This window comes from Alternaria atra, assembly GCF_907166805.1.
Source record: "Alternaria atra isolate CS162 genome assembly, contig: 23, whole genome shotgun sequence".
In the NCBI taxonomy this organism is placed as follows: Eukaryota; Fungi; Ascomycota; class Dothideomycetes; order Pleosporales; family Pleosporaceae; genus Alternaria; species Alternaria atra.
In genome coordinates this window covers 933032-953418 of record NW_025091321.1, presented here as the reverse complement: position 1 = coordinate 953418, position 20387 = coordinate 933032, and the positions used below count along the sequence as shown (strand labels likewise).

Sequence of the window (20387 nt, the reverse complement as noted above, 5' to 3'; positions counted from 1 at the left end):
CAAGACGGGAAGAAAGATGATCAAGCAGAAGTGCAAGCCAAAAGTCTAAGATGCAAAGTGCAAACTCGGAAGTAGAAAGAGAAGAGGGAGCAACACCAGTGATCGGGTCAAATACCCCAATCGCCCCAGCCTCTCTTCAGAATGCGCTCGATAGATCCGATAACCCCTTCCAGAAGCTCACCAAGCCAGTCGCCAGGCTTGCTGACCCAGGTGTCGGAGGCTCCGCTCCGGTCTTCAAGTGGGGCGCCACGGAGTCGCAGTTTGACCCAGAGAAGTAGGCTTATACAGCCTGCTTGGTGACGTGCATGGTCTGCGGGAGACCGCCACACGGAAACAGTGTTATCGGACATGGCGAGGGCATCGGCAAGGAAGGAGATGGTGTTAATGATGATCTGTGCATGCGACAGTAGAGGGTTCTTGGATTTAGCTGCGATGATTGGTGATTGCGGCTGGCTGTTGGAAGATGCTAGTGTGTGTTGAACTGATGACGATGAGGAATGGCCAATGGGCTGTGCTGAGGGGGTCGCAGGGGCCCAGGCTGAGTTGACGAGCGGTGGTGACTCAGAATGGCTTTGCCGTCGATTCTGCTGTTTGATCGTCTGGTGTGATCCTTTTGTTCGCGTGGTCGCGGCAACAGTAATGGCCCATAGAACTAGGGCGGCAAAGAAGATACCCATGTCTGTGCCCATCTCCAGGGGCACGGAATCTCGTTGCTCCTCAACAGCTTGTTGAAGGATCTTGATTGAGAGTTTTAGTGCTTCCTTGACTGGTACAAACTCGGAATCGCTAGTAGACCACAGCTGCGCAACCCACGTGCGGAGCGTAGTCTTCAATGCTGCAAAAACTTGTGGGGTTGCGACCTTCTCCGATAAGATCCATGACTCGCCTGCAATGGCTAGCAGCGCGCGGATAGGGGTCACTTGAACCAGCTTTGCTACGAGTAGCATTCGTGTCGTGGCAGGCGCTGCATCGAGAAGAGATTCAAGATTCGGTGATGTCGGGGAGGAGATGTATGGTGTCGGACTTTCGTGGAGATTGTAGTGCACGGCGAGTATGACAGATGATTGGAAAGTATCGAGAGGAATTGATAGAGAGCCGGGAATAATTTCGTAAACGTATGATGGTGCGTAGGAGTGCTGCTGGGTAGCTATAGTCCATTCGGTTGCACTCGTCGCATCCCAAAGAGAACTGTGTGCGGGAAAGGGAATGTCGAATTGACTGTCGTGGATTAGAGAAGGCAAGGATTCACGAGCGAGCAGGAGACGCTGCTGTGACTCGAGAACGTAACAGGACAGGAGCAAGCGTTGCCAGGTGGCCAGCTCGACCCAGTGAGCCCAGTGATCTGGAGTGGCATGATTAAGTTGAGAAAGGCTTGCAACCAAATCCGCCATCTTTGAAGTCATGCTCCTGCAATCTTCAATAGTCTGATGTTGTTAGCTGTCGCCTGCTCTCTGTGACAGCGCTGAACCTACCTTATGGTACACCTTGTCGAAGCGAGACGACAAAACCTTAGCAGCCCGTCGAGCGCGGTACTGAGATAGTACCTCAATAAGGAACATCGTCTGGAAATCGCATAATCGCTCCGGTTCTGTCAAAGCTTCGTGATCTCTCTGCTACCAGTCAGTCAACGGTCATCGGGTCATGCATCTAACCTACCCGTTCAAGCAATTTCATACATCGGTCGTGGAGTTCTCGACCCCTTTTCTTGTCGCCGACATCGGTCGAGTACTGGCTGCCTATGGCGATCATGGCTGCGCGCAGCATCGGCGAAGGACTCAAAGAGGTAGGTCGATGGATAATGGGGAAAGTGGGATGAAAGAGCCTCCAGTAATAGTCAAGATATTGCTCAAACGGATGGGTGTGTGCGATCGAAGCCATACCATATTGTTCGTCTCCAAAGAGGATCACCCCCTCCTCTTCATCTCTCTGCGTCATTGTTCTCGGACCAAAGTGTCCATATCCAGCCATTGCATCCATACTTGTGGGAATGGACATGGTTGTCATCGGGTAGGAACATGCGTTCATGTAGGCGAGGTTCGGAGCAGTCGATCCCTTATCATTCGAACCCCACGTAAATGCCATGGTCGAGGTGGTAGACGCTGGTGAGCGTGATTGGTACGACCATGACGGATCAATGATGGACGCGTTCGAAGGTGTACGCGCTCGATGGTAAGGCGCACTGCCGAACGTATGGAAGTCGGTCGATGCGATCGGCGATGCGTACCCACTTGAAGAGGAGCACCCAGGGGTAGGACTGTACGGTTCGTGCCATAGACCTGGTGTCATACCATCCATTTGTACAGACACAGCTGCGGATGGTTGGTTATATTGCGAACGAGGATGTTTGAGTTGACTGGAATAAAATGAGTATGCGTTCAAGTAGAGGATACGAGACGAATTGAAAGAAAAAAAAGAAGTGCTCGATCATGTGCAATGAAACTCACTTGGGGCTAGACGTGGTATGAGGAGAAGAACGAGGAATGAGACTGGAACTTGACGAAAGATTCTGAGACGTTCTGGGAGTACGAAACGAAGTGTGATTGTACCTTGTGAATGGCGCCGTCTCCAGCATGGGAGATACGGGCTGATAATAGGAAGTGGTTGGGGGGTTTGTTGTCACTTCCATCATGGGCGACTCAAGAGCGGTCATAGAGATAGGCATGGAGATAGGCGCTGGCTCTGGCGAGCCTTCGGGACTCTGCTGAGAAGAGTCTCGTCCAGGTTCGTTGCTGCTGAAAGTTAATATCATGTCTCCGAGACTAAACATGGGCTCGCATACTGTCGCTCTTGATGCCTATGAAGAAGATCAATCCGAAAGAAGGTCTTGCCACATCCAGGCACTTGGCATACAAGCGCATCTTCCTGGGCATGATTTTTCTGATGCCGTCTGACATGAGCTGTTAGTACCGCTTTAGGTTTTGATGGAAATTAGAGCTGACCTTAGGTGCTCGGCCCGAGTATAAGACTAGTAGTTGGTTAGCAAAAATACGCTGCAGACATGATAGGGATAGGTAGCGACCGAGCAGATACGTTTAGCTGCGAGGAGGTACTGTGCAACAGTTGTGACCCATACACAACTATACGCCTGCATTCTGGAGCTGGTAGCAATATATAAATATTCGGACTTACTCTTCCGCAGTTCTCGCAGTTGTGCACTTTCAACCCTTTCTTTGCTTTGCTGATGCGGCCAGTCCGCGTGTAGTGGATTGATGAGCTTTGAGATGACATGTCTGTAGGGCTTAGGGCTGGATGTCGCTCAGAGCGGGAGGAGCCGGTGTGGGGGCCGGATGGCGCTTGTTTAATGGTTCCAGGACGACGACGAGGGCTAGGAGCCTTGGATCCCTTGGGTGCGTTGTTGTTAGGTGACTGTGTTGTCTTGCAATATTCGACACTGGGTGGTGTTGGTTGATGAATAATGCTGCCTGTAGGTTGCTGTTGCTGGTGGGTCCTCAAGTCCAATGGGAGGCCTCCTGTCTCAGTGGGTTCGGACATGACGGACGGACGAGGCGATGGATGGTATATATCTTATGTTGGAGAATGATGGGGCTAGGAGAGATCAGAGGCTCAAATGGGGATGTGGTTAATGTGTGCTAAACGTTCCAGATCTGGTGGTACGGCAGACGGCTATGAGCTAGTGGTCATGTGTTGGACGAGTCGGTGCTGTTCTCATGGGATGATGATAGGCAGCCGGGGGACAGAAAGTTGAATTAAGGAACAGCCGCCAGGGGAGACGAGTTAACTTGGTGTGTAGTAGACCAGATTGGGAAGGAAAGCCGGTCCAAAACAAGGCATTTGCGACGATTGTAGGAGAAAATGCTGCGCCCGGATCGGTTTGTGGAGAGAGAGACTGTAAATATCTGCGGGCTGTGCCTGAGCCAACCCCGAAACGAGGAGCGTACTCGAGTATGGGGGTTGGAAAAGTAACGAGGGTCATAGACGCTGCAAGCCGACATGTGCAGGGTGTAGACATGGTACTTTCCAGGGTATCCGCCATAGGCAGTGCATTGGTCGATCTCATAGCAAGTCGATGGCTTGAGCCCACGGGCATGGCTGCGGGCGTGCAGGCGAACGGTTCCGTCGGTCACACTGAGCAACAAGGCGTCCGCGCACCAAAATTGGGACATGGCCAGGGTATGAATGGGCAATTGGAGGACACCGCTAGGCCAGGCTGCGGACCGTTCCCGCCTCAAACTTCACGCTGGATGCTAAGAGGAGCGTGGCTTGTGAGAGCCATGGAGGACCCGAAATAGAGACTCGCGTGGAGCATGACCGTGCTCAGCCCTCCTGCAACAGCGCCCATGCTGCCGCTTACACTAAGATGCAGCAGCATCGCAATATGCTGTCATCGCGACGACACACGATGTCCCTTGCAGAGAAGGTCGTCGAAGGATGCTGAGCAATCGCGTTGATGCAGTCGTCGGGTTTGCGATATTCGCCCCTGCAGAGGGGGATATGTCCGATAGTTTCGCGTTGCAATGTAAGTTCATTGGTGGAGATGGCATTGTTAGGTGCGCTGAGCGGCAGATGTGTAGTCTCGCCTGTCAACCAGCCCTGCCAGGGACCCATGCCGCCAGAATACTTACAGCATGCAGAACAGCTGCAAGGTATGTCGTCGCCGAATAACAAGTCGGCGATGGCAATGACGGCGAAAGCTGCAACACATATTTCCTGGCCGACGGTATTGTATCCATCGTCTTGCTGTCTTCATTCGTCGACTTGCAAATATCCAGGGCGTAAGCACGGTAAGCAGTCCGTCCGTGAGCACACGAAGCGGCTTCAGATGGTCCCGCAGTCCCTGGCCCTCACCCAATCTCCACACGGCAGCCCGCTATGGGCGCAGGGTTACTTGTGAGGGCGGGGGGCCTAATGATTTAGTGTGTCCGCTCGCGCAAAGCTTGGGAACACGTCGACCAAGCTTCCTCAGCCTTTCAAGGCACAAGGCAAATGAAAGGCGCCGGACGACGATGGCACCCACTTTTGCATGGATTTGCACTGGCTCGCACAGGCATGGGGGGACTGAGGATTTGATGAGGGTCGACGCGCTTTGCTCGGCACAGAGGACGACTGCATCACGCACGTCACATAGGCTTCACCGGTTTCCAGGGCTCAAGCTCCTGCATTTGCACATCGGAGAGTTGCAACTCAAAACCCCATGCGGATAGCCCTTGCCTGCAGAGCCGCCTTCAGATTGACGATGGCTGTCGACTGCACATGGGACGACCAGCTTGTTGCGCGTTTGGGCGCTGGCGAGCCTGATTGTCGGGCCAGGACCGCTGTCGGTTTCATGAAGGCTCAGCTCCTCCGCAACCGAGACGATGGATAATGGCGAGGACCCTGGTAAGCACTCTGCAGCCTGACATAGGCAGACGAATCGCGATCCGTGGTGTAGGTCAAGAAGTTCAGCAGCTGTTAGTCTATAGCTGGCGCGTAATTCAGGTCCAAGTCGATATGCTTTGGCGGCTCATGAACTATGCAATGCTCGGTCGGCGGCTCTCGCGATTCAATGAACAAGAACCTTGTCTGTTAGCAGGAAAGACCATGCCATTTGCTGTTTTGGTTCAAGCGTAGGGTGGACGGGTCGGGTTTGGCTCCCACGATCTTTGCGCGAGGCTGCCAGCCGGCAGAGGCCGCCTAATAGCACTACTTCAGCTTAGTGTCATGGGAAATGAACTGCAACGTCCCGCATGTTATGGAGCTGTCCCTTGGGCATGTAGAGCACTTTGAAACTGAAGCGGTGAGAGCCTGGCCGAATGTGTGAGAATAATTGACATTGTTTGCTTAATGGGGGGTAAGACGCAATATAGCCGGTAATCTTGATGAATGCAAAACTCAATACGACGGCCTGCTCTACGCTTCGGCACGTGTTTGACCTGGCTTGACTTGCATCTGTGGCCCCTCTCCGCCGCGCTGGTGTTTGTTGACGGGTGGCGGGTTATGAGCTCGATAGTCAATAGCCGTAGGGCTAGACAATCAACATCGTCCGACAAAGACCTGTGCGCTGCGACATGACCAATCTAAGGCTCACTGCAACGACGCGAGCGCTAGTGATCACCGTTGACCCGCCCGGAAAGGTTCAAAGCGCGATGGGTTAGTGGGGGATGTTGAGAAATGAAAGGCACGTGCCTGGCCACCCGAGTTAGTTTCGTCACAACCATGCCCCGGTTCTTGTCCAAAGTCAAGGGAGGGCTGCATCGCGTGGAGCATCCTTCGGGGGTCACGGTGAGACATGAAGGTCGAGAGCTGTTTGCCGCGACCCGCAGATGGCGCGATTCAGGCAATTGCACTGGCTAGGCTGGTTCTCCTCCCGTGAGGTCATGAAAGACCCCGAAGTCATCCCGGCGGTATTTACCATGGATCAACAACGAATGGCTTTCCGCTTTGAGTATCTGGAGATGCTGCACTATCAGATCATTGCCATTGTGTCGATGATGTCGCGCTCGCCGAAATGACGTACAAAAGTCATCTCGCGTTCGATTGTCGGCGTCCCCGCAAACAGGTCGCTGGGAAGAAGAGGCAGGTATCACACGGCAGGACAATTCCAGTAGGATCGCTCACGCTGCAGATGATGCTCGTCGCAATGGGCATGGCTTGATCTGAGGATGCAATCACAGCAAGGCACGTGCGGGCCCCACCTTTGTCGCGAAAGCTTTCTGATTCGGCTGGGCAGTTGATCCTCCATCGACTACACCCACTCACTGTCGCTTACTTGGTCTGCATCGGTCAATATTGCGATATGCAACACGCGCATCGGGGCAGCGTCCTCTGTCTTGTCCATATACACCTGCACTCCCTCATCATGCGCCAAACCATCACAGCCTCACCGCAATCGCACAGCTGTACATATCTATCTTTCACATCTCGAGCGGGGCAGTTGTACCAAACGTGTACTCGGATAAGGCTAGCGCTGTTACTTCCCGTTGCTAAAGTTAGCTCCTCCCACATGTCTAGCCTTCCGGTTAATCCTCCATGAGGCTGAACCAACAAAATCTGCCTCGCCAAAAACTGTCAGCACCACCAGCACATCATCGCGACCTCTGAATCGTTCGTCGCAATGACGGCACCATATATACTAGCAATCAACTTTCGAATCCCGAAAGACTTGTGCATGCGCCGGAAGAAGGTCTGCAAGCAGCAGTATGCTATCGCAGCTTGCTTTGCTCTTGCATGTGCCCAGCTCCGCGCCCAGAATACCGTGCATCCACATGCCCTCCCGAATCTGCTGTCTCCTTTACGATATGTCCCTCGTCCCGCGATACCGGGATGCACGGAGTTGTACATCGTAAACTCCTGCCCTTTGGTCCTCCGCCGATTGGATGAATAATGCGAAATGAGTAAGCCGTCGGCAAGTTCCACCACGAAACCTGTAAGCGCCGCCGAGCAAGCCACCACTCTTGCTCGCTCTCTCATTGCACCATCATACCTTTTACTTGGAAGCCAGAGCCCTATGCAGACCACACAGTTCAGCCCTATGTAAAGCTACTAAATTGAGGTATTGGCTGTGGCGATGTTTCACATGGCCTGTTAATTTGCAATATTTTGTCACTCGCATGCTCACTTCACTAACCCTTTCTCGAGTTTGCGGAGTGGTTGGAGCCCGTTATGTTGCTATTGATTCCTACACTGCCGCCCAACTACTGTAGCTTTTCTCTTTCCGGTCCGTGTGAAGATATTCCCGAGCCAATTCTCTGTGTTCGCCTGCTGCGACAGCCACTCTGGCCGGCTGTTGGGATTGGAAACCAACTCGACTACACTATCGATACTATACATCTTACCAATCGCTGTGGCAATAGCCGGCGCTTAGATGTACGTTCGGCCGAAGTGGTTGGCATATCACAAACTAAAACCCTCGAATGCACTACCAGCGGTCGCAGAGACGGTCGTTGAATCGCACATACCAACGTAATGACAATAAACCCATGTAAGAATGGATGCGACATCGCCAAATACTCTGATGTAGACTGATATGTCGGTTCATCGGCTACATATACGGTTGGGAGGAAGAATAGGCCTTCTAGACGATGAAGCCCCCTAGATAAGTTCGCATATGTCTCTGAACGGCGTTGCAGCTGCTTGTCGCATAGTAAGACATCCTGAATCACCGCATTATCGTTATCAGAGGCTGCAGTAACGGCCATCACATGGTAGGAATATTGAAGGATAAGCGCGCTAATGCATCGCAAGCAACACGCCTACGCAACAACATGACGATGCGAAGATGTTTCAGTCCTGCGCTTCCTGGAACTAACACTGTGCTACCATCGATAGTCATGAACATGGTCATTGGATAGAGGAGATCCTGCGAGTACCATCTCCCAAGCTCTCGCTTCCTACACTTACAGACTCTACGGCACAGTCGTGTACGTACGGCAAAGTACATTGGGCCCCTGATCACATCGGTGATATGGTGCAGCTACCTGTCCTCAACTCTACGAAGCCTGTCCATCATCGTGTGTTAGTTTACGCAGGCGTAACTGTGCCTCTACGGGAACGTCCGCAACGGTGAAGCACTGCGTCCCGAACCTTCACAAGCTGTGCCTCACGCGAACACGCCGCCACTACCGCTCTTTGTGTCTTGTCCGATGTGTGCCGCAGTCAGACCGACGGATCCTGTCATGCAGCGCTATGCGGAAGTTCGAGCTCCGCTGTGCCGCAACGCCGCAAAGGTACATAGCTATAGCAGAGATAGCCAGTGTGGTCGTTTGGGCTCAGCAATGAGTTCTTCTATGACACATTAGACCGAGTGGTGTCCTAAACGGCCAGCTGTACTCCGCTCTTGATCGGACAATCTCTCCACCTTGACACGTCGCCTTCCGGTTGACGTGGGAGTAGAAGGTTTTGGTTGGCGAATCGAACGGATCTGCTCAACACTTTCGAAACTTTCGAATGACGTCTCCCTTCAATCAGCTTGAATGACGAGATGGAAATTCGTCCTTGAAATTACGGCAAGTCCACCGAAACGACCAGAGTGCGCGTAACAAAGCGCCCAGACTGACATCTGGTAAGGCGGCTCCACATGGAGTATTCGATGTTAAAGCATGTCAGAGCTGAATATCCCGAGCAAAGAACATCTGTCACCGTGCTTCGCACTATCGTAATGTAACCTCGATTGCCTCATCGCTTCACAACGATTCTTATTATGATCTTCGCGTTCATAATCACGTCTCTTGAAGCAGTAACGCTGGCATCTCTCACGTGTTTGAGGATTCACACGTGAACAATGCTGCGATATATAAGCCCCGCAACATGAGTTACCCTATCTTGCAAAATACTATGTTTGCTAAGCTGATCATCTACTGCATCTATTGCTACTGCACTTATCGCCACGCCCATGCCTCTGGCAAACAACGTGGCACCCACAAACTCACTCTTCGCAGTGTCAAGCATCCACCAATACCCTTCTGCAAGCAGAAACCTCACTAACGACCTCGCTGCTTTTCTTTGTCGTATGCGTCTCCATCAGTGCCAGTCCCGTCACGACTACCATTTTTGCTTTCTCCGATTCTCGTCTCAAAAGCCTTTTCTAACGCATTGATGACTATAATAACAATAAGCGCTTTCCGAGCTGGGTCTAGGTTATGATACCCGTTGGAGCTGTTCTGTGGATATGGTTAGCCATGGGCGTGACCATTGCAGCTGTGCTGCGAAAGGATAGGATGTCGTCTTTGGTAAACCTCAAGGATGATTTAATTTTTGAGAGAGAGCTTCCTTATGTAAAATATTAGTAAGTTGAATACTATAGGTCAGTATTATAAACAGAACATTTAAGTCGATAATGCCTGCCCATGTCTTTATCATTATTGGTTCGCCAAATTCGAAGCTACCCATCATCAATTGCTTTCCGCTTTTACCTACGAATGAGTTGAGTTGCCAACAAGAATAGGTCTACTGTTTCTCAATGAACAAATCTGTTGACGGCAAGTTGAACATTTGTCAGAATAGGCTTCGATATCATTGGTCAAGCTTTCAAGACATCCATAGTGATACAAATGCCCAGCATCGCAGTGAACACCCATAATCATCTGCGGGCCTAGCTTCGCGGGTACAGCGAGCATATCGCCCTCTCCTACATCAGCCGGATCTGCATCCATCCGTCATCACCACATCGCCATACATATCCTGAAGAAAACGTTCTGGTTCTGCTTCGCCTTGTGCTCCCGAAATCTGTGCACTCTCAAGTTCTTTACCGTCTTTCAGCCGTCTAGGCCTTCGATGACATACCTCTTGCCGACAGTTCGGACACAAGTTGGAGAATTTGGAAACACCGTTGATTAAAGTACTGAGGCAACCGTAGTGGAAGGTGTGACCACAACTCACCTTGACTGGAACTTCGTCGCGAACGGTCTCATGGACGTCGAGCATATCGCGGCAAATGGAGCAGTCTTCTTCAGGAAGATCAAAACTCTTAGTGACGGCAAAGGCGTGCTGTTCGGCCTTGAGAGAGGGGCCGACAGGTTCGAAGCAGACATCTGGGAGATCATCTAGGTCGACTTCTTCGTCGGGTTCATAATCGTACTCTTCTCCTTCAGGCAGCCATACCCATGTGTCATCCTTTAGGGCGTTAGGGTCCAGGAAACAATCCAAACGGAGTACGAAGAGCGCTGTTCGGACATGATCGACACATGCTGGTTCACGGGCATTCACAACGTGGATCAGCCCGTTGACGAAGTTTCTGAACATGTCCCAGGAGAGGCCGGTGTAACAGGATCGGTCCAAGAGAGTCGCAGCATCCCACACTAGCAGCCTCATTGTACCGCGGATGTCGCACAATGCAAGTTGCTGTCGTAGTGCTAGAGACGATTTCGAGAAGGGATCGGAGACTAGGAAGCGATGATGGTCTACTAGTTCATTAACATACTGGTCGAGAGTAGTATGATCGCTCGAGAAGCTCGTCGTGTCTTGGTATCGATCAATCGCATTCTGAACCAGTTTGGCGAAGATAGCAATTGCATCCTCAATCGCCATGTACTCATGACGAAATGCGATAATTGTCCGAGCCAATTCAGGGATAGTGTTGGCACCCAGCAAATGACGTGCGTTAAACTGACCTTGAAGATCACCCTGAACATCATTATAGTGCGGCTGAGAGTTGATTATGTGCATAAGCCAATCTTTGAGGTCGGATGAAAGGTCCATGAGAGTGTCGCATACTAGTATAACCACAGGTTGAACCATCAAACCATGGTAGCTGATATACTGTTCCCAAAACTTCATATCGCACCTGGCTGGATTTCGAAGAAGGATAGCGTCAAGTACTGCAGTGACTTCAATCCAAACTGCTTCGAATTCTGGCAAGACGGCTTGCACTGCCCCCGTGGATAGTCCCGGCACTGGATACTGCAACTCGGACCATTTAACTAACGCCCCCAGCCTAATACTCAAGCGCAATGCCTCCGAATCGGTCGCTCGGTATGATAGGTAAAAGTCGAGCAAATCGCAGTAAGAACCTAGGATTTTGATTGTTGTCTCGAAATGTCCTCGTAAAGGACGGAGACATGTCTCTAGATGAGTCATTGGTAAGAGAGTCTGGTTAGCGGTTGCCATTTCCATTACCGCCGGGTATTCAGGTGTTGCGGCGAGTGCGCCTTTGTAGCTGAGAGTTCACAGTTGGGCTAAGCGAACGAATTGTCTTCACGGGCAGCTGAGTTCGAGTGAGAGTCGCACAGTGAGAAAAATCTCTCTTTCACCATGGATTGCATCATTGAGTCAAACGTGTAGGTGTTTGGATAACGCCTTTCTTCATCGGCAGCGCAAACGTCTCGAATACGCTCTCACTCTCACCCGCAGCGTTTTGAAAATGGTAGATCGACTGTCAAACACACGACGTGATCAGAATAGCGGATGTTCTTGTCTTACGCAAGGATGTGAGATGGTGCGTAAGGGACTGGACTCAGATGTGAAGACGTGCATATCTCGACCTTTGTAAGCTTCATGAAGCTTCTGGGATTATGCTTTTTATCGACAGTGCTTTGCGTCTAGCGACCATGACTGTGCATGGGTAGAGAAAGGTGAGCATTAGCCCAGTAGATTGTATTCGTACTCACCGATGCTTTTTGCGATAATCTCTTACTTCTTCTACACTTCGTCTAAAGCGCTTGGCTGTGATGAACTTCGTAGGTTTTGCGAAGTCAGATAGACACTGTTGCTCGTAAACATAGCTACTTCTTGAACGCATAATTTCCGGCATGCCGTTTTGACTAACTCCTCAAAAAGTAAACCCTTCCCAACGGGTGTTGTCGTCGCTGATCTCGCGCAGTTCGAGGGACTCTCAAGCTACCCGTGAAAAGCTCCCGGTACAAAATTTCCGGAGAACAAAAGCTTGGATATTTCGCCCCACAAGTGCAACGAGACGAGGAACCGCGTGCAATGTGTGCTAGAGACAAATTTCGCCGGTGCGCTGTACTGTCTGCACGCAAAGTCAGCTCCCTCAGCTCGAACTATTGCTTAGACTCTTACCCCCGTCATTGAGACTGGTGATTAGGAGGCCAGGCGATTGTGATTGGTATTGTATGGCATATATTCTGCTCGGAACCTACTTGGCGTGGTGGCTTTGTCCCATATTCTGCGCCGTCACGAGTGAAAGCACCACGTCGCCTCGCTTTCGGGTTAAGGTTGACGCTAGGGTCGATGATCGTCATCGGTTAGGAGGCTCCGCGGTAGCTTAATGACGTCGCAAGTCAAAACCTTTCCCGTTCCAGGCACGCCAAACAGCAGAGCAACTAAAGCCATCCACCCGGAACGCGGATTCGCATCATTTCCTAGACAAACTCGATCTGGATGCGGGACGCAGAGCCGCCGATCTCAATCAGCCGGATCGACGACTCAACCTACCCGATTCGCACCCCTACAGGCATATGCAGTATCGACAAGATGCCGATTTCCAGATCTAATTCTTGTCCACATCATAGCGCAGTCGACCATTACGCCGAAGCTTGTCTACAGTTACCAACATAGGCTGTGCAAGAACACATTAGAATACTGCACAAACTTTACGCGATAAAGTGAGCCGGCAGCCTGATTTGATGCCGATGAGCCTCAGACTAGCCCCTGTTCATCATCAGCGTTCGGCGAGGGCTAGTACAAAATTCTCCGCCGTACAGCAAAGCCAACGCTATGATTTCACCTGCCGATTCTGCAAGCTACTGCATGGTACACCAAGATATGCTGCATCCGTCGGACGAAATTATCAGTACAATCGCTTGACCCTTTTCCATCCGCAGGAGGCAGACCTGCCCTGGACGTTTGCTTCTCAGTCCTATGATATGATAATGTCTGGATTTATTGCTATGGTCTGCAGGATAATCATGACGTTCTTCGACAGCTCATCCCACCATAGTGATCTTCTGGTGACAGGAAAGCTCGTTTACCTCTGTGGTTTGACCAAACCATATGAATTCTAGCATCTAGATACTAACGGAAACGTCTCCTTTCTCATCGTGATTCCTCGCCTTGGCTCTGGGGTTTCTAACCTTGGCCCTAAGCGCATTGCGGGCCTACTGAGTGGGTATATGTGGATCATTCAGGCTATGCCGAATACCAGAATGCCATGAGCCTGACTCGTTGTCACTCACTCGAATAAGAAGGTTAAGAGGTTAGAATGGGATCGGGTAATTAGATGAAACATGATTGGATGGCCATTTCCTCCCGCAGCCATGTATGGATCTGTGAAGACACCGCGTTTTGACTAGGTCTTCCCCAGTCCTAGTTGCTGATCATGATGACAACCGTCCGGAAATGGTAGAGCAATTCACCTCCTCGTCGACTGTTTATGGAGATCATGCTCAACGTGGATAGTCTCCACAGCTACTACCGATGCCGTATCTTCCAGCGCGACAGGGACTCTTTGAAATAGCTGCGCGGCGGGAAAGTGTATAAATCCACCTCACCGTACATATCACATCAGTTTTTCAGTCAGAACCATCTTTTGCTTCTTCTCCTTTCCTCTCCTCACATACACAAATTCGTGTTGCCAGAATCATGAGGTTCACTCAAGCAATTACTCTGGCATTGCCTGCCATCGCCGCTGCCTACCCCGGCATGATGGGTGCCAGTTCTCGCGCAGAGATGGAGGAGTATCTTCGCGTGGAGATGCAGCGTGAACAACTTGCAAACCGTGCCGCTGGACCTCAACTTGGTGGCCTTCTCAGCCCAGTCGGAAACCTCTTGGGATCTCTTGGCGACATCGTCGACGGACTCTTGTCTTCAGTCGGCCAAGCTATCGTCAAGCAAGACAATAAGCGTCCTGAGCCTGGCTATGAGTTCAAGGCCCCTGGCCCCAACGACTCTCGCGGTCCTTGCCCAGGCCTTAACTTGCTCGCTAACTACGGATACCTCCCACGTGATGGTTACGTCAGCTACGGACAGGTCCTCGAGGCCACTGCGCGTGGCTTCAACATGGGTACGGACCTTGCAACGGTCCTAGCCACCTTCGCTGTCTTGGGCAGTGGAGACCTCGATGGACTGTCTTTCTATCTTGGTTCAGGCAAGAACGAAATCGGTGGCCTTAACCGCCACTCGGTTGTTGAAGCTGATGTCTCGCCCAACCGCGAAGGTATGTAATTGTAACACTAGAAAAGCGAGATCTGAGCACTAACATTGGAAAGATTACTACCTCGGATGCGGTGACAACCATCATCTTTCTTCCCGCCTTGTAAAGCAAATGGTCGGATATGCTGCTCAGGACCCTAAGAAGGAGTTCTCTATGGACGTCCTGGCCAAACACTACGCAAAATCGGCTGGTTTCACCAAGGACAACAATCCTTTCATCTATTACTTCCCCTTTCCTCAGATCGTCTCACTAGGTGCCTTTGCCTTCTATCCCCAGTTCTTCTCCAACGGTACCTACGGCGCGGGCGGTGTGGCCAACTACAAGAGCATCATGAGCATCATTGGAGCTGAGTATGATGCGAACACCAAAGAGTTCAAGTACGTCCCTGAGCGCTGGCCCGAGAACTGGTACCGCCGTGATACCCCTTACGGCGCGGTGCAGGCTATCGCCGATGGCTTCCTTCAGATCTATCCCCGCAACATCATCGTACCTGGCGCTGCACAGGTTGGTACAGGCAAATTGACTGTCCAGACCCTACTCTGCGATGTATACCAGGGTATCAACTCTATTACTCCGCTCGTGCTTGGTGGCACTGAGGAGAACATCTCCAAGGGTGTCTCATGGGCGCTCTCCGTTCTTGACCCCATTCTTAGTAAGACGGCGCTGGGCTGCCCCGACAGCGTCATCTCGCCCAACTTCCTTTACCCGAACTCCCAGCAAGAGGGCGGCCCAGCAAACCCTCCAAAGGTGCCATCCGACGCATGGACTGGTGACAATGTCTACAACAAGGTGTACTTTGGTGGAAGCTCGCCTCCTACCAACCCTAAGTGCAGCCACTCCAGCCAGAGTGCGTTTGGTTGAAATGAGAAATCTTTATAATGCTTAGCAATATTTTACTTATTTTACCCTCAGTTCATGTATAACGATATATACATGCCAATGGAAATGACCATCAACGCCATCGTCATGGTACTGAATTATTGGCCATTACAACGCAGTAGCGAACGCGAGGTACGCTCCAGATGTATTGATAGCGGGTATTAGATGCTCAAAAAATTCATCAAGTACGTACAAAACGAAAATCAAGATTAGAATAAACTTGTGTAAACATCCTTGATGATGTGAAGATCAGAAGATTCAATGGTTGATTCTTCGACGCAGTGAGGCTATACCGAATCAGGACTAGGTATAGAAACGCGTTGCGTTCATCCGCGCAGGTGTCGCGTCGTGAAACAAAGCAGACTCAATCTATGACGTCTTTCTATTCCCTCATCACGACTATCACCCATCCTGTATACGGTGTTAATTGTAGTGCGTACCAACACCAGATGGATGTTCTACGAAAGTTTACTCTCAAGTGACCTGCGTTTGATCTTACAGATCACATTGCTTTGAAGCACGAACGTCGCATTATGCGTCTTCCACGGCTCATCGTGCGCCATTTCCACAGTAAAGCGACGGAGTATTTCTGGCACCAGCTTGTACATCTCAGCATTTGAGAGCTGGAATACGATCAGTAGATGCGACACCACGTTCAACCGGGTCTGCGACACTCACATGCTTGCCGATGCAGGTTCTGGTGCCTGCGCCAAACACAAGCATCGCTTTCTCCATGACTCTGAATCGCTCCTCGCTCTCAAGCCATCGTTCGGGACGAAACTCTTGCGCGTCTTTACCAAAAACGGTTTCATCGAATTGCGTGACCATCGCATTCATACCGACCTTTGTTTACATTAGCAGTCTTGTGGTACGACAAACACGCGCGATTACGAACCTTGAAGCCAGCAGGAATATGATGACCTGAAAGCTACAAACCACCAGTCGGTACGTAACGCGGCATAGGCACAGCGAAGGGTGGGCAAAGCCTTAGCGACTCCTGGATTACAGCTTTGAGGTATGGCAGCTTAGTAGCCTGATTGTATTGTGTAGGATGAGTAATCGTGCCATCTAGGTAAGCGGTGTCATTCTCACGGACAAGTTCTGTTAACTTGTCAGGGTGCTTCATGAGAAAGTAGAAGATCGCACGAAGTGCGCCGGAGGTACTATCCGAACCAGCGATACTGTTATGTATTAGCAGAAAGCCTCAAACGATCCTACATTGCCTTACACAGCAGCCCACATTTCGACATGGATCTCTTTTATGGTGAGGCTGGTCCTTTTCTCCCGCATGATCGACAGTAATTGAGATAGAACGTCAGTGCGATTTGCATTCGCATCCAATGTTCGTTCTTGCGCAACACCAGTCTCTCGGACAGCGGTATATCGAATACCATCCGCTGCTATAATTGCTTTGAGAACCTTTGGGATCATAACACCCATCTTGAGTAGATAGGTACGGATCCACAAAGGAGCCATGGCGACGACAGAGTTCAATGGCATAGCAGTATGTACCGCAGCAATGTAATTGCCATAGTCGGAACTAGTCTTTAGGAAGCCAAACGGTGAGCCGAAGAATACCGCACCCACACTGTCGAACGAGAACCTGAATACGTCAACATGGTCTTGTAGCAAAATCAATCTGAAAACCGTCAAGCTCACATCTCCAGCCACAATCCAAAGTCAAATGCATCTTGGCTATCTGCAAAACCAGCAAGCCTGTCTACAAATAGATTCACCAAGTCGTCTAAAACGCGCTCGTTCTTCAACATGCTGCTTAGCGTATAAACTGGGCCCACGATCCGCCGGTGAGCTGCATGATGCTTCTCGTTGTCATCGGTGAATAAATCTGGACCAGGCCCAAGTGTTACCGGTCTGTATGTCAGATACCAGTCCGTCTTTTCAAGAGGTTGCTGCGTAGGATAGATGATGGGAATTGCTTTCGGATCGCTGACATGCACTTCGTCCGGAGCTGTACGCACTATTGGGCCATATTCTACAAATCAAAAGTTATTAGCACCTTTTTTTTTTTTAATTCCCTAACCCTTTGTTACTCTCATGCAAGCCTCTTTTGCAAAACGGTACAGTACCCACAATGATGAAAACACTCACTAGGAACATATTAGCGACATTCCACTTGTCACAACAACAAAGTCGAACCTGTTGTGCATCGTGCGCATATGTTTCTCCAAATCACCCTGGTACATCCGATACATAAGCCATGACCGCGATACTGCTGGCCAGATGGGGCCAGGCACTCTCGCAAGCGGATGCAGTGTGCGCGAATAGATCACCCAAACAATCCAATAGACAAAAGGGATGCAAACAACTGTAAAGGCATTCCATACACTGAAGACCGAGAACAGCGCCATGTTGTGGAGATGCTAAATTTCTCTGCGAAAAGTAGATACGATATTGAGCTTGGATAATTGCTGGTTGAGTTCGAGAGGGGTGGAGGGGCACACGGCTCGCACCTTCTTGTCCTGGCGATTCGGTTAGCTGGCTGTACACATACAGGCCCATCGAAGCGGTATCTGCGCTAATGCAAACAAATGCGAAGATGCCGAGCATCGAGAGATAGCATTTGGTGCTTCGAGGTGTCGCTCGGTAATGACTTTTCCTCGACCACCGTGTTCAATGTAAAATCCACAGTCAATGAAATGAACGTAAGATGCGGAAGAAGTGGAATTACGTCGGAAGAGAAGTCATCTTGCGCTTTGGATGCCGGCAATACGAATTATGTGCATGATGTATTGATTTCCCGTCCTTAGTCAGCATGTACACTTTCCTGCTTAGAAAACTTGTCCAAGTCGGTTCGGTCAGTTTCCAGTGCAACATGAATTAGGCGAACTGGGGTTGAAGCTAATAAAGCCGTTCTCCCCTCTCATAGTAATTTTAACATTCCATTTGTGACAAAGTCTTCTCAGGCTCTGTCGCAAAACCACCATGCGTCCTTACACACTCCTCTTCGTAGTTCCATGTGTCTTCGCTGCACCGCAGGTGACCACAAGTCCGCCATCAACTCGCACTATAACCACATTATTATGAACATGGTATGAATCCTTACTGCTTCAGATTATTGCACGCAATAGTCAGAACCACGGACGACACCATAGCCACACCACTACCTCCTCTAATGACATCCACAGAGGCATATGTACCCTGACTTCCGAGTTGCCAGTAGCGACAGGTTCTTTCAGCTGGATAGGCCTAAGGACTGGCTGTACCCGCGGAGGTTTTGATCAGCCGTTGGCATTGAATTGTACGAGCGAGGGATCGGTGAGTCGAGCTTCGCGGCGCTATCCGAGCGAAGAAGACGGCTGACTATGATCATCACAGGCGTGTAGAGCGATTTTGGAAGGGCTGGGTAGTCCGGTATCGTGCTAAGCAACCAAGATAGTCGAAGGACCACCGAGAACAGAGCAATTAGAGTGGCAACTGAACCCCTAACCCGCAGCCAACCAACGACACTTTGTCTTTTGCGTATTAAGAATAGGTCGCTCGTGCTTCACCCAAAGCTCGTATACCCCTCAGTCAGATGCGCATTTCCATTTGGACCTTCGGGCCCCATTCCTGCAACGATCCCCTTCATCCGCACTAGCAGTTCAGCAACCCTAAAGGGTTTACCAACAACGTCATCCATGCCTGTAGCCATGGCCTGCTCGATCTGCTGTTGGCGCACATTCGCTGTGATTCCGATGATTGGTACCCTCTCCTTCAACAAGCCCTGTTCCTCGAGTTTTCGTATTTCGGCAACGGCCGTAAGCCCGTTCATAATAGGCATCTCCCAGTCCATGAGGATGAGGCTCAGCTCAACCGGTAATGCATCGTTATGGCCATTAGGTATAGGCTCTGTGGACGGAATGTGGAACATTTCCTTTAGTGCAATCGAGTTCGACATAGGGTGATCGTTGTTCCAGAGTGTAGTCTTTGGTAGGAAGTCGAGCGCTTCCTGACCATGATTGGCGACGCTCACAACACATCCTAAATTGCGTAATTGTTTAGCAAGAACACGCTGGTTGATGAGATTGTCTTCCACTATAAGAACGTGTAACGTATCTGGTATACTTTTTGTGCGCTTTAGTTCTTGTAGGTCAGGACCTTCTGGTAGCCCAAGAGTTTCGGGGCGAACATGAGAGTGTTCAGTCTGCGATGGTCTTGACTGTATCGACTGGCGTCGTGCTTTTGGACTCGCAGAGTCGGATCGTTGGCTAGTCTCGCTTGTAGGTTTGCGCAAGGGAGGAGACGGGCGTACAAGGCTGACGAGCGGTATTGGCTGTCTGTGTTTGATGTCTTCGGGGAAAACTTGCGGTAGATTACCTTTCCGAGCCATCGCAGGTCTTGCTCGACGTGACTTAATGTAAAAAGAGAACGTGCTACCTCTTCCAGATTCGCTAGCGACACCGATCGATCCGCCCTGCAATTCGGTAAGACGCCTCGATATGAAAAGTCCAAGGCCAGATCCTCCGTAGTGTATGTGGGTGCGAGGAGAGGCTTGTGAAAATCGGGTGAAGAGGCTGCATTTCTCGTCATCAGAAAGACCACGTCCCGTATCGGTAACGGAGAATTGCAGATAATATAGCTCTTGGGCGTCCTTCCAGTCATCTTCCAAGTGGGAATCTTGTCCTACCAGCCTCTCATCGTTGAACTGTATTCCTATTGGCGACGAAGCGGGCTCAGTTGCGCTTGCGGTGAGGGTGACTGTAACTCGCTTCGTCGATTCTAAGCGTGTGAATTTGATGGCGTTTGTGAGTAGATTGATGAGAATCTGCAGCACCCTCGTTGGGTCCAAAGACGCCCAATTGATCTCCATATCACGGTACGACTGGTCCACAACTAACACAAGGTCAATCCCGGCAGCTTTTGCTTCTGCTGAGAACATTTTTACTGCATGCTTGGCAACTACGATGGTGAAGAAGCGAAGTCAGTGTATGTTTCACCATGCATCTGTACACACAAGACTTAC

The 20387-nt window shown here is 50.6% G+C and overlaps 5 protein-coding genes across 5 annotated transcripts; 1 reads left to right on the top strand and 4 right to left on the bottom strand.

The window, feature by feature from the left end:
- Window positions 1–107: 107 nt before the first annotated feature.
- ALTATR162_LOCUS3898 (uncharacterized protein) lies at window positions 108–3492 on the bottom strand (the record flags this gene model as incomplete). The annotated part of the gene is made up of 7 exons (XM_043311508.1): window positions 108–1424; window positions 1473–1610; window positions 1657–2353; window positions 2547–2729; window positions 2780–2887; window positions 2940–2965; window positions 3130–3492. 7 exons carry the CDS (start codon window positions 3490–3492, stop codon window positions 108–110), a joined length of 2832 nt encoding a protein of 943 aa, XP_043167443.1.
- Window positions 3493–9416: 5924 nt separating this feature from the next.
- ALTATR162_LOCUS3897 (uncharacterized protein) lies at window positions 9417–11133 on the bottom strand (the record flags this gene model as incomplete). Its single annotated transcript, XM_043311507.1, has 2 exons — window positions 9417–9596; window positions 10315–11133. 2 exons carry the CDS (start codon window positions 11131–11133, stop codon window positions 9417–9419), a joined length of 999 nt encoding a protein of 332 aa, XP_043167442.1.
- Window positions 11134–13974: 2841 nt separating this feature from the next.
- Window positions 13975–15406, top strand: ALTATR162_LOCUS3896 (uncharacterized protein; the record flags this gene model as incomplete). The annotated part of the gene is made up of 2 exons (XM_043311506.1): window positions 13975–14548; window positions 14601–15406. 2 exons carry the CDS (start codon window positions 13975–13977, stop codon window positions 15404–15406), a joined length of 1380 nt encoding a protein of 459 aa, XP_043167441.1.
- Window positions 15407–15882: 476 nt separating this feature from the next.
- On the bottom strand, window positions 15883–17193 carry ALTATR162_LOCUS3895 (uncharacterized protein; the record flags this gene model as incomplete). Its single annotated transcript, XM_043311505.1, has 5 exons — window positions 15883–16047; window positions 16103–16267; window positions 16374–16605; window positions 16653–17027; window positions 17084–17193. 5 exons carry the CDS (start codon window positions 17191–17193, stop codon window positions 15883–15885), a joined length of 1047 nt encoding a protein of 348 aa, XP_043167440.1.
- Window positions 17194–18929: 1736 nt separating this feature from the next.
- Window positions 18930–20303, bottom strand: ALTATR162_LOCUS3894 (uncharacterized protein; the record flags this gene model as incomplete). The annotated part of the gene is made up of 1 exon (XM_043311504.1): window positions 18930–20303. One exon carries the CDS (start codon window positions 20301–20303, stop codon window positions 18930–18932), a length of 1374 nt encoding a protein of 457 aa, XP_043167439.1.
- Window positions 20304–20387: the final 84 nt, after the last annotated feature.